The sequence below is a fragment of the Salmo salar genome, chromosome 01 (assembly GCF_965601325.2).
Source record: "Salmo salar chromosome 01, fSalSal1, whole genome shotgun sequence".
NCBI lineage: Eukaryota > Metazoa > Chordata > Actinopteri > Salmoniformes > Salmonidae > Salmo > Salmo salar.
The window spans coordinates 57,788,706-57,801,984 of NC_138291.1; the positions used below are offsets into that span (position 1 = coordinate 57,788,706).

The 13,279-nt window shown below is 41.3% G+C and overlaps 1 protein-coding gene and 1 long non-coding RNA gene across 2 annotated transcripts; one reads left to right on the forward strand and one right to left on the reverse strand.

The window, feature by feature from the left end:
* Nucleotides 1-2,503: 2,503 nt before the first annotated feature.
* Nucleotides 2,504-4,677, reverse strand: LOC106608641 (uncharacterized). The gene is made up of 3 exons (XR_001329556.3): nt 4,188-4,677; nt 3,952-4,036; nt 2,504-3,511 (listed from the first exon to the last, which is right to left on the reverse strand). It is a non-coding gene; the product is annotated as an uncharacterized LOC106608641 (long non-coding RNA).
* Nucleotides 4,678-6,560: 1,883 nt separating this feature from the next.
* Nucleotides 6,561-12,974, forward strand: LOC106605756 (peripherin-2). The gene is made up of 3 exons (XM_014201669.3): nt 6,561-8,211; nt 9,977-10,223; nt 11,544-12,974. The coding sequence occupies exons 1-3, from the start codon at nt 7,631-7,633 to the stop codon at nt 11,748-11,750; spliced, it is 1,035 nt and encodes a 344-aa protein (XP_014057144.1). The 5' UTR covers nt 6,561-7,630; the 3' UTR covers nt 11,751-12,974.
* The last annotated feature ends 305 nt before the right edge of the window (nt 12,975-13,279 follow it).

Sequence of the window (13,279 nt, forward strand, 5' to 3'; positions counted from 1 at the left end):
CTGCCCTGGGCCTGGAGTGGGTTGGACTATAATGTGGTGGACCATCTGGGGGCTGCTGGTGGGTCTCTTCTGGCCATTGTGGTTGACTGACCTCCTGTGGACTGTGTCTGGTATCGGTGGAGGAGAGACACTGTAGGCCCATACTGGTGACTGTGTAAGCTTGAGTTGGGGCAGGCCTGAACAGCCCTTGGGATGTGCTAGGCCCAGGCTGGATTCTACTGTTATGGAGGGGGGGCAGTGGACCCAGTTCCCACATGTGTGTCCACAACGATAGAGGGGGTGAACCCTGCACTGAGACCCTTCCCCTGTCCCTGCAACAGACCTGCTCTCTTCCACTCAGGCAAAGGCCATTTGTACATGTCTGAATGCTGGATTGAATCATTTTGAAGAGGCTGTGATTCAACCAGTTGGTTAACTGAACCTGGTGAAGAAAGCCCTGCTTCAGAACATTGCCTGGGAGTTGTCCCCTTGGTGACCAACCTTTTGGGAACCACTGATCTGGAGGATGCATAGTAGGCAACCGATCATAATCCATAGTGACTGAAGTGGAGAGATGCAGGGTGGGGGTATCGTTATAGTCCTTGGTCACCATGGAGAAAGGAGAAAAAAAAGGAGAGGCAGAAATGTGTGTTATGTGCTCTTGGAGAGCATAAACACATGGGTTAGTTCTGTCTGATATCTAAAAGGGCTTATCCATTATTTCCTAACTGTGATGCCAGCTGCTGTCTTGACCATTGACATCACATTTACGAGTAGGTTTAGGACAGGCTTTGGCTGGATAAGAAAGGAGATTAACACCAAGTGTCACCATACTTTACAGGACTATTCACAAAATAATCTAACTATTTGCAATTTGGGAAATGTTTTACTTCCAACTATTTATATGTCACGTGTTACTAAGGGAGAGATCGACATTTACAGAATGGTTACATGGAGGAAAATGGGGGAGGGACATGCTTTTTCAATTTCAGTCAAGGGGAGTTTAATTTTTTATTTTTTTTAAATCTAATCCTGGGTAGGGTCATGTAATTTGTAAATGATGAAATGTCAATATTTCTCTGTGTTTTAAAATTAAGTTGTATTGTTACTACTAAGCATAAGAGTGGTACAGGCACACAGATACACACAACACATGCACACAGGGGGGTGGAAGATGTAAAATAAAAATTGATGTGTACCCAATGCTGCTCCTCATCTCTGATTCTCTGCTGGGTGAGCAATATCAATTGCATCTATAGGCTATTTAGTGTGGTCTCAATCAAATGACCCATAGCCTATAGGCTACGAAGTGCATGCTCAGAGGAGCATAGAGCAAAGTTGTATTTCTAAGATAGCTGCTGGGATGGTATAAATAAAACTAGGCTGTATTACACACAGCAATGGATATTCCAACCCTGAGCCCTGGCCTGCTCTGCACTTGCTGATCTAAAATGTTTGTGTGAGCTGCTTAACCAATGGCTGTGCTGTGTAGGGCTACAATGGCAGTTCAGGAGAGTCAAAGGTTTCTTCTGAAAATATATTTGATTAGGCCTAGTCTTTAAACTGCACTATTGACCTCAAAATAAGCTCAGCTGGTGCTGAAACTTGAAAGCAGCTGCGGCACGATCCCTCGGAAATGGACAGCTCATGGGGCTGAAAGTAGGCAAATTAGAGTAAGCATAATTCATTTCAACCGTCATCATTTTAATTGGACTTTACTAACAACAAGAGGGCTTTGTGTTGGAGACTAATTTCTTCCTATTGAAAAAATAAGAGGTAGGCCTATCTAACTGACTTGCCTAGTTAAATAATTAGTCTATAGGCTGTTATATCCATAGATTTGTCTTCAACTCCTCCACCCACCATGCACTCTTTAAATAGCCTACCTCCGTGTCAGTAAAGGGCTGTTAAGTTAAAACCAAGACTCAAATTGAGGTGGTATGAGAGGTCTAACTTTTATTGAAGAAAATGGCAAAAAGCACAAACCCCTCTATCCATTCTTAGCCTGTATTTTCGGTCATTTGTGTTGTAGGCTATTAAAAAACTCAGAATTGGATGACATTTTTATGAATGCCAATTTTTCCTCGGACACGACGATAGATTCATTCAATGCTTTTACTATAAAGGAGATCTTTCCACCCCTACTCGGTTTGCACAAACATTGTTGTGTAAATCTCTACCCACCAACATCTCTGCAATCCTCCTCCATGCCGTTGACCTTCTGACTTTGTCTCTGTATTCTAAAATCATTCTCAGCAAAAAGAACAGGTAGAATTACCATTAGCCTACAAACATACACAGTGCATAAAGTATTCAGACCCCTTCCATTTTCCTCATTCTGTTACATTCTTATTCTAAAATTGATTAAATATGTTTTCCCCTCATCAATCTACACACAATACCCAATAATGACAAATCAAAAACAGTTTTTTATTTTTTATTTTAGCAAATGCATTCAAAAAACAGAAATACCTTATCTACGTAAGTATTCAGACCCTTTGCTATGAGAATCAAAATTGAGCTCAGGTGCATCCTGTTTTCATTGATCATCCTTGGGATGGTTCTACAACTTGATTGGAGTCCACCTGTGGTAAAGTCAATTGATTGGACATGATTTGGAAAGGCACACACACCTGTCTATATAAGGTCCCACAGTTAACAAGGCATGTCAGAGCAAAAACCAAGCCACGAGGTCAAAGAAATTGTCCGTAGAGCTGCATTAGATGTACAATGACAAGGGGCACGTTGATGGACATGCCCATTAGGCCAGTAATGCCATCAAACGTTAGGCCTATGGCTGCATTGGTGATGCATGCCATTATGATAAGCTGCAAAATGGGTTCACATGGCTGATATCCTGAGAGTGACAATCAAATAAAACCGATTGGAGAGCTCACAACTGGACAAAAAGGTAATGTTACTTCACGAAAGCAACACAGAAACAGACAAATTAGAGACAGATCCTCTTCACACCTTTTTATTGCAGAATTGTGTTCTGTCATGAATGAACATTGCCACAACTTCAATGTTTTAAGTTAACAATTAAAACCAGTTTAAACACTTCAATGAATCAACATTGAATTTAAAAATGTACAAGTTTGTACAAAACGTGTTTGTAAATGTTAGACATCTTAGTAAGTAGGATATTATTACTAAAGCCTAATTTCAGGTGTACAAAAAAGCCATACCAGAGGTTGCCAACCTTGCTCCACTCCCTGATATACTGGGTGAGCAGTATTCCAGCCCAGCAAAAATACACATTCTCAACTCAATAGGTTTGAATCAGGTGTTAGTGCTGGGCTTGAACAAAAGCGTGCACACCCAGCATACCTCCAGGAGAAGGATTGGCCTGCTACAGTTGTAATAAGTTTGTAGCCTACATTCTGTGTGACTTTTAACTGTATTGTTGTATACAACATTTGTTAACATAAATACACATACAACCCATGGCATACAAGGATGTGCCAGCAATCTCTTGGGACATTCACTGGGACCTCTTCATCTACAGACAGGCTTTCACAGCTCTCCATATCTGTGGACAGGCATAACAAAGAAACAGGCTTCATTTAATTACAATTAAACAGTCCTGACAATTACACAGTCTGTCTTCATAATTTTCCCCTCTAGGGTCTAAAACTAGAGAATTTGCATAATATCATCCCACAACTTTGCTTATCTACGTAGTACACCTACTCCCTTTTCTGACAGCTGAAGCAAACAATCCTTTCACCCAATTCCATTGCTGTTACCTACAAATGCATTAGGAGCATGAGTTTTTAATTTACAATGATCAATAGGCCTACATCAAGTTAACAAGCTAGTTAACATCTTATTATCTGATGATATTTCACTTGGCTACATTATGTCAAGTTGGCTAGCTAACAATTAGCTCATTATTAAACACATAATGGCCTGCTGAAGCTAGCTACCAAACACTAGATGGTTTAACATTTACAAAATGTATTTACTTACTTACTGTACTTGAATAGGTTCACGCCTACGCCCACGAAGCGGACACTCTTTTGGAGCCAAGACTTGTCAAACAGAGGCATCGTTTCTGATCGAAACACACCGAACTGTTTTTAGAGACTGTTGTGTAATCGATTTAATCCAAACCATCTATGTATGTCTAAACTTTTGTTTAGGCGACCACACATTTTTCCTAAACTAGCCTGTATAATATTTGGCCTAAACTACAGTAAACTCACCGTCTTAAAAGGGAAATGTCTTATTTTATGCTCTGAATACCGTAAGGAAAGCCCTGTGAAATTCTGTCCTGAAAGCGCGTGGATGTGAATAATATAACGACAGATTCCAAATTGGAAACCGGCTAATTAGGTATGCTAATTTAACAGTTTATAACGTCTATTATATCACATGAAAATAATACTAGTAGATTATACTGAAACTGAATTAGCCTATTGAGTATTTTTTTCCAGCCATTATCTGCCAGGACACATCCATTAAATAGCTAGTATTTTTTATTGAAAATGCTAAAATTCTGGCTAGGATTAAATAAAGGCCTTCTGGTGGATTATAAACAACATCACTCGATTTTACAAGAATATAGGTTACCCAGCTAGCACACAACGTTCTGATAACCATATGTTTCTTAGAGCTTGGTGAGAGTGTGGTTGTCCGAAGGTTATTTTGCATATAAACTTTCCACAACTTCCTGGGACTGGTGCAGGATTATCTTGGTATTTCGTTGCTTTAGCAGAACATTTCCTAAAATTTCAAACATGGTTACATTTCATTTCAATTTTGGTAATGTTCTAGGAACGCTCTCCAACTGGTTGACATTGGGAAGGTTCTCAAATTGTTCCAAGAATGTTAAGAAAATGTTTTTCAGTGAGAATTTCAGTACATCAGCATAACATTTCCTACCGGTTTCCTCATCGTTCTGATTAAATTCATGTTCTCAAAATGTTCCGAGAACGTTAAACACCATTATTCTGTGGGAATTTCAGTGCTTCCACAGAAGATTCCACACAAGTTCCCATGTGGTTCTATTAATATTTTTACTACATTCTGGGCAAGTTCTCAAAAATGGTGTGACTTAAGCGATATTCTCAGAATGTTCAGTGACTGTATGGTTGGTTCTCTTTTATGACAGTTCTTGGCAATATTCTAGGAATGTTCTAAAAAAACTGAATTCTACACAAACCTCAATAAGCTCTAAATTTTGTTTTCAGAACATGAAGAGAACTTTCCATAAAAACCACAAGAACTTTAGTATTGTTCAGAGAATAATACATTCCGTTCTCATTATCAACAAAATTCTCTCTCTCCTCTATCTTGTTAAGTATGTTCAGGTGTGTTGATCTTAACCCTTTAAACTCGTACCAGTATACAGGTTGAAAATGGCAGATTGGCACTGATAAGCACCTAAATTGGAACACAGTGGCCGTACAGTGACATGCTATAAACATGATCTGATGAAGGCATAACTGCCGAAACGCATTAGCCTGCCCAGGCCAAAAATAAAAAGGTCAGACATTTTGGAGTGCCCCCGTTTCCTAATGTTCTTGGGATTTCATTTGAAGCCATTGTCACATATGGCAGAGCAACCAGCTAATAAAGCGAGTCAGCGCACCTGTTACACACTACACAATGCTAGAAATGACGTCAGAACTCAGAACGCTCTGAGCTTCATAGCGCTGTATGGGTTTTGACTGACAGACATTCTGAAAGTATTTCCCCTATGTAGTCAGCCTGGTCTCATAGACTAGATGTATTATAGTACATTTATATACACGAACACTCAAATTAGTATGATATGTTACGTTTGGTATGGTTATATAAGACAAGGTTACTTAAAGGGTGGATAGGTGGGCATAGAACGTACACTTCTAGCAACCCAAAGGGTTGCATGTTCGAATCTCATCACGGACAACTTGAGAATTTTAGCTAATTATCAACTTTGCAACTACTTAGCATGTTAGCTAACCCTTCCACTAACCTTAACCCATTAAACTTTTTTTTAAACTTTAACTCCTATCCTTAACCATTAGCCGCCTAGCTAACGTTAGTTAGTCGCCTAGCTAACGTGAGCCTTAGCCACCTAGCTAACATTAGCCACAACAAATTGGAATTCGTAAAATATTAATTTTGAAAATTATTAACATATTGTACGAATTGCAATTTGTAACATATCATACTCATTTGAATTTGTAACATATCATACGAGATGGATGATGAACATCAACAAATAAAATGCATACCATACGAAACGTGACATCTCATACTAATTGGAGTGTCCCGGAATTACATTTACTATGTTACGTCTACCCCTGAGTCCAGGTTGATGTAGTTGGGGTGGGGAACAAAGCCTTTTGTAAATGCCTAGGCCTATTCATACTTTTAAGACAATGATAGGCCTAGAGTAAATACTAAAACAAATGTGGGCCACAAATTGGATTAAGGTTGGGCTAAATAAAGCTTTAGACTTCGCCAAGTCTCTGAGCCAAACATATAATTATACATTTTTGCACTGGAAAAGGAAACTACATTAGCCACCAGCAATTTGTCAATTTTATGGAAAGTCCTATGAAAGTTAATGTTCTAAACAGTTATTTATTGACCGTTATAAACATTAGCAACTATAGAATTGGAACAGGGTGTGCCTCAGAGTGATATGTGGAGCCAACAGAGAAAAGGCACTTGTATTTGTATTTATCTCCAAAAAAAAGATGGTGAAGCTACAACAATACAAAAAGGCATTTTAGGTGATAATTTTGTGCTACATTCTGCCCTGCACTTAGACTTGAATTTACAGCCTCAAAGGAAGGGAAGGAAGTAATAATACATCGCCTTAACCTTAATCCAAACCCTGACAACACAAGGAGATAATGAGGATCCTTTGTTCTTGTTTGCAAGGAATAAATGAGAGATTCTGCTTGGTGAAGAGGCAAAATGATGTTATGCTGTGACATTATTAGGTAGCTATTTTGGCAAACACATTAGGCAGCACAGTCTTCCTCTTAAAACACGACCCAGGCTGTCACCCAATGGTTCACACTTGACAAGTTAGAAGTTCCTGCGGCCGCAAGACTGTCTCCTGTCTCCCCATCCCAGCGCAGGCAGGTAATGGAGGAAGTTGACTCTTAAGCAACAAATCAATTATATGGTAAGACAAGAGATTAGAGCTCAGGGCTCATCTGCTGCAAATGGGATCAGGGCTGATTAGCGGAGTTTAGGATGACGTACTGCAACTTTGTGGCTCGATCACTCTGCTACTTGCCTGGCTACCTCCTTTTGCAGGAAAAAGATCTACCCGGAATAGCTGTGTAACCCACCATCCTGTCATTTTGAGGGATTTTATGTAAATATTTTTGGGTGGAATTTTGGGTGGCAGACTCTTCTGCCCACCCAGCACTATGGACTTTCCTGATTTGAGGGTGGTCAGAATGGATATGAAGAGGGAAACCCTTGCCAAAACACATTCTGCAGCTCCAATCTGGAACGGATTACAATTTTCCAACTGAAATTCTCCACAGGAACATAGTTGCCTAAGGTCAACTGAATTCCTTACCTGTTACATAAGAAAAAACATTGACAAACTAGTTTAGAATCTTCTGTAAATTCAAATTTGTTTCTTTTTTTTGAAACCCAGTTTTGATTTGGGAATAGCATACACTCTGAGGTAAGCATGGCATTGATGAAGGTAAAGTTTGACTTGCCCAAGCGGGTGAAGCTTGCCCAGGGTCTATGGCTCATGTACTGGCTGGCAGTGATGACCGGCATCCTGGTCTTCAGCCTGGGGCTGTTCTTTAAGATCGAGCTCCGGAAGAGGAGTGAGATGATGAACAACAACGAAAGCCATTTTGTGCCCAACCTGTTGATCCTAGTAGGCCTAGCTGCTTGCGGGCTCAATGTTTTTGGCGGCAAAGTGTGCCACGACTCTCTGGATGCTATGAAGTTCGCCAAGTGGAAGCCCATGGTCAAGGGCTACCTGATGGGCTGCTTCGCTTTCAACATCCTCCTGTTCTTCACAGCTCTGCTGTGCTTCTGCATGCAGTTCCAGCTGTACTTCGCCCTGGCCGAGGGTCTGAAGAATGGGATCAAATTCTACAAGGATACGGATACACCTGGACGCTGCTTCATGAAGAGGACGCTGGACATGACCCAGATCGAGTTCCGCTGCTGTGGCAACAACAACTATAGGGATTGGTTTGAGGTCCAATGGATTAGCAACCGCTATCTGGACTTCAGCAACGATGAAGTCAAAGAGTGAGTACTAGAATCCGTAGCTGAGTGAGAGCAATGTTGGGTTGATTAGGGTACCCAGAAGGTCAAAGTGCCATGTACAATAAAAGTTGACAGTCTCTCTGGGTGTCAGCCAGAACAGATAACTCTACCTTTCCACCAAATCTCCTTGGCCTCATAAGCTGCCTTTAGTCTTTCGATTGAGGGAAAAAAGACTATTTTAGGAAAGAAACTGTTTGTTTAGTCCATGCTAAGTCTTACGAAACATATTTGACATTGCTACTACATAAGAGCTTTCCTCACTCCTGCCCATAGTCTCCATCTTTACCCATATGGTCTCTTGTGATCTTGTGCAGGAAGCTTGAGATAGAAAATGGGCCAAGGTAGCATATGCTGTTGCTTGTGTATGGTAGTGACAACTTAGTTAATGTAAAACATGCATACAAAACAAGTAGTTTAGTTAGTCACCTACTTTCAGTTATTTGCTACATTTAGAAATCAACACTTTGCTATATTTATGCTATAAATCAACCAAATGCTATATTTATGAAATGGGTGGAGTTTTTGGGGGGAGCGGAGGGTTGTACCTTACTCTTTTTCAAGGTGTACCTTAAAGGGGGTCAGGACAGGATAAATGTAGAAAGCATTAAAGAATGGTGAGATGCAGAGGATACCAGTGTAAGCAAAGTCAGGTTCATGTGCCAGGTTCTGATAAGTAGATAATCTCCATGGATCTAAATTCCACGTCCTTCACAGCTTACTGTCCCCCTAAATCATAATAAAACAGCAGTTGACTGTCACTAATAGACTGACGCAAACACACTAACCTCCTCTCTCCCTAATATTGTGCCCTGGTGGCAACTGATACTATATTTAGTCTATCAAGATTCTGATTTTAAGGCATTGATTTAAAGGGATAGTTCACCCAGATTACAAAATGTCACATTGGTTTCCTTACTCTGTAAGCAGTCTAAGCATAAAGGATGACAGCAATCCAAGCTTTGGTTTTGTTTTACCTGGCCACTGTTTTAAGTGCTAACTTTTTAGCATTTGTGGCACAAATCCAATGCAAGCCAATGGTACCTATTAGAATTTTTGCGCTTCGCGCCAAATCAACTAAGTAACTTCGTTGAGCTTCACAACTATTTGAGATTCTTTAGGATAATTTGGACATTGAGAGAATATAAGAATATCATTGGAAGTGGGTGGCAATGTGTGGATAGTACATGTGGAACAGCGTGCATGTTTAAATGCATTCGAGTAAGTTAATGTACGTATGTATACGTGTGTGCATGTACAGTGTAATTGACTGTGCCTTACGCATCCATGTTTATATGTTCATTTACTTAAGAGATATCGGCTGTCTCACTCACTCACGAATGATCACATCAAGAGGATCCTCATGAACCCGGTTTAAACTCAACACCTGTCAATATTAGCCAGAAGACCCACCCACTTTTCTCCTGTCAACAGAAATTCAGCCAAGGCCTCTATATGATACACCTGCCAAACACTGATTGATGATTTACTCATACAGTTAGTCTAAACTGACACCCGACATGTGGCCAGTTACGATCGCATACTTTACCTTTGTTTACTCTTCCTACCGAGGCTCATGGGTCCACCGTTCTTATAATCACTGGCCCTTACATCATTTCAATATCCATGCCTCATATGTCTGTGTTACGGCAACTGACATACACCTGTTACCCGTATGCCATACATACGTGTCACATGGCTGACATTACTTGTGACGGATCTGACGTGTCTCTCTTGGCCCTCTCCACAGCCGTGTCCTGAGCAACGTGGAGGGGAAGTTCCTGATGGAGAGTGTACCGTTCAGCTGCTGCAACCCCGGCTCCCCCAGACCCTGCATCCAGCACCAACTGACCAACAACTCAGCCCACTATGACTACGACCACCACACCGAGGAGCTCAACATCTGGACCCGGGGCTGCCGCGAGTCCCTGGTCGCCTACTACGGAGGCATGATGAACAGCATCGGGGGCCTGATGCTGCTGTACATCATACTGGAGGTGAGAAAGAGAAGAATAGGGAACGGGAAGGGAAATGGCTGGCGGTATTTTTCGGGAGGTCCTGTCTATGTCCTTCACTTCAGGGGGTAGCTGGCTACAAACGCTAAAGATCAATTGATGTGACCTCACATGCAAGACTGAAAAGTAATTGATTAGCTGATGATTTGATTCAATTACCGTCTTAAAAGGCATGTGTAGGTAAGTAGGAGGGCAGGGCAGGGCTAGGCCCAGTGCTGGGGAGAAGAGGATTTGAAAATAAGGCTTTCCATTGGTTTCCCATTGTAGAAGACGACAGCCATTTCTAAGTATCTAGCTCAGTGAGTATTATTAGGAAAGGTCCAGCTGTTCCAAGTTGGCCACAGCTGACCAGTTCATTGGGCACACATGCCAACCCTCCTGCCTTTGACTTTGAGAGAACACGTGGTACACAACAAGCCAACTATCACTATACCTTTGCCCTTCTGGCAAGCAGTCACTGAAACATGCCATTTCCTTGGTTGGTCTTAGCACTCACTTGGCTCAACTTGACAACCATCTAACTGACTTTCCAAAAGGCTGAGGTGTTGAAAATCTCATGTAGAGCTCCAGTGTCTGATCTATGATACAGATGTATGAGCATGAATGCCACGCATCCACCCACCCACCAATAAATAGGTCTACCTATATTTCTCTGTTTGAAATGGAATTTGATTATAAACTCTTTTTCCATTGAAAGAGTGACACACTTTTTGCTTTTTTTCAAACCTCCCTATATTCACTGAGTTATAAACTGATCGTGGGGAAAACTACCCTGGGCAGATTATTGCCCATAACGACAGCTAAAGGAGTCTTGGGACTGAAAGGGCGAGGTATTGCGTAATGTGGGGGTGGTATAGGCAGTGAGGGAGGATCAGGGTTTCTTAGAGGGGTTAATCTGGGCAGAGCAAAGTGCAACAGGTAGCCTTCCTGGAAGCAGGATCTCACTGTGCTAACTTACAGACTGAGCACTAACTGGGTTGCTATCTGGGTCAAAACAACAACACTAAATTGTCAGTTTGGACCAAATCCAAATTTGAGATCTGTGTCAATTGATTGATGTCAATTGATGTCCAATTGACATCAATGGGAGATTTGATCTAAAAGCCAAGCCTTAGTGACTATAAATCAATGTTGATTTGGATCAGTGATTTAATACATTTAGAATCACTGTTTTCTAAATCTAAAAAAGAATGGATAGCAGAGATCTATGGTGGTTCAGAGGCCATACAGACTGTTTAATTGCAGTGTGTCTGTATAGAGACTCTGTCAGTGATGTACATATCTTGTTTGTGTGGTCCTCAGGCAGGAGTGATGGTGGGCTTACAGTACCTGACCACTTCTCTGGAGACCATGGCAGACCCAGAGAACCCAGAGAGCGAGAGCGAGGGCTGGCTCCTAGAGAAGAGCGTGAAGGAGACGGTGGCAGACTTCATAGCAAAGATCAAGGGTCTGGCCGGTGCAGGGAACCAGGTGGGGGAGGGTGAGGAGGCAGTGGCCACTGTGAGTTGAGAGGGTCCCACCCAAAGGGACTGAGGCTTGTCCTATCGATGGGAGCTCAAAGAGAAAGAGGAGTGAGAGGAGAGAGATCTTCTCAGTGAAACAACACACACACACACTCAAACAAATGTAAACACATGAAAACAAATGCGTACACAAACATACACACACAGACACAAACATGGACACACATGCACACACCCTTTGAAAGTGAAGAACTTAACCAACTGCTCAGATGAAGTAAGAACCAAACTCAAAAATGTGAATGTATATCCTGTCCATAATAATTATGTATATATGTTAATCATTCTATTATTATTTTTTTAAATAATGAAAAATATATTTGGGTTGTCAAAACATCTGTACAGTATACATGAATTTGGGCTTGTGAATATGAAGAAAATGTAATGAATAAATAATTATCCCTTACCCTGCCTGGAAATCCTCTCCATGAAAAATGATGGGCAGACCCTGAGACCATCAAGCCTAATACAGTTTCTCTATGCTCATATCTATGTCCTTGTTACACTCCACAACGTGTGTTGCGTGGACATGTAACCCAACAGCCACACAAATATATATGTAGTTCTGTGAAGTAATGAGAATTTAGTCTGCTCAGTTCAACCGACTCCAAAACTCAACATTACCAGTGTTTAATGCAACCCGGTCAAATGTCCCCTTATGGCAGCTTAAATTGGGTAGCTGCGGAACTGGGGTCCTGGCTGTCCCAGCCCTCTGTCACAGTGTCCCCATACAGGTCCTGGCAGTGCAGGGCCATATGCATTCACACCTATACAACACACACTGTTACATTCATTAGTTATGTATCAGTGTTGCTATCGGGTTATATGTCTGCTTCATGTACGAGGCAGTTTTAACTCTGGTTTTGTACTCCTTTGAGGGGATACAGTGGGCTGAGTGGCCAGATGAAGTGCTGGGGGAACTTATAAGAATGTTCTGTACTTTTTGGAGAGCAAAAGATGATCCGATTGGCAGTTTAAATCAGCATACCTTCTGTGAGTACATAGAGATACGGGTCAGTTTTCAGTGGATACAAAAAGTCTTATCAGTTGTAATATTTTTACTTTCTGTGTGACCATTTTTCTTCCTTTGTAATATTAAGAGTTAATATTTTCTGTCAATTTGGATTTTGATCAGCGAAACTGTCAGTCTTGTGGGTTGGCTGGAGAATTTAGCAGCTCCACTGTGTAAGATAAAGATATATAATGAGAACAAGAGTGTGATTGTCCGTTTTGTCCATAGGGTTTTGTCTGCCATGGGTCATTTCTAAATTGGTATTCCACACTTACAATCTTCCTGTCCATAGGCATTTTCTGTATGTACATTCATATAGTATTTTACATAATACACAAGGTATTACCCTACACAACCTCGCTTGTTGAGGTCCTCAGCCTTATTTCAACTAATCATGAAGCTAGCAGAGAATGAGTGAAAGAATGAGGGGAGAAATGCAAATTGTAGGCTGCATGGACATGGTGAATAAGGAGAGCCGGAGGTTCACAGCAGATGAGGGAGATGAG

What these genes read in the sequence shown, in the direction of transcription:
- LOC106605756 (XM_014201669.3), top strand. Translation starts at nt 7,631, where the DNA reads ATGGCATTGATGAAGGTAAAGTTTGACTTGCCCAAGCGGGTGAAGCTT. An exon ending in AGCAACGATGAAGTCAAAGA is followed by an intron (nt 8,212 to 9,976) that starts GTGAGTACTAGA and finishes CCCTCTCCACAG; the next exon opens with CCGTGTCCTGAGCAACGTGG. An exon ending in TGCTGTACATCATACTGGAG is followed by an intron (nt 10,224 to 11,543) that starts GTGAGAAAGAGA and finishes TGTGGTCCTCAG; the next exon opens with GCAGGAGTGATGGTGGGCTT.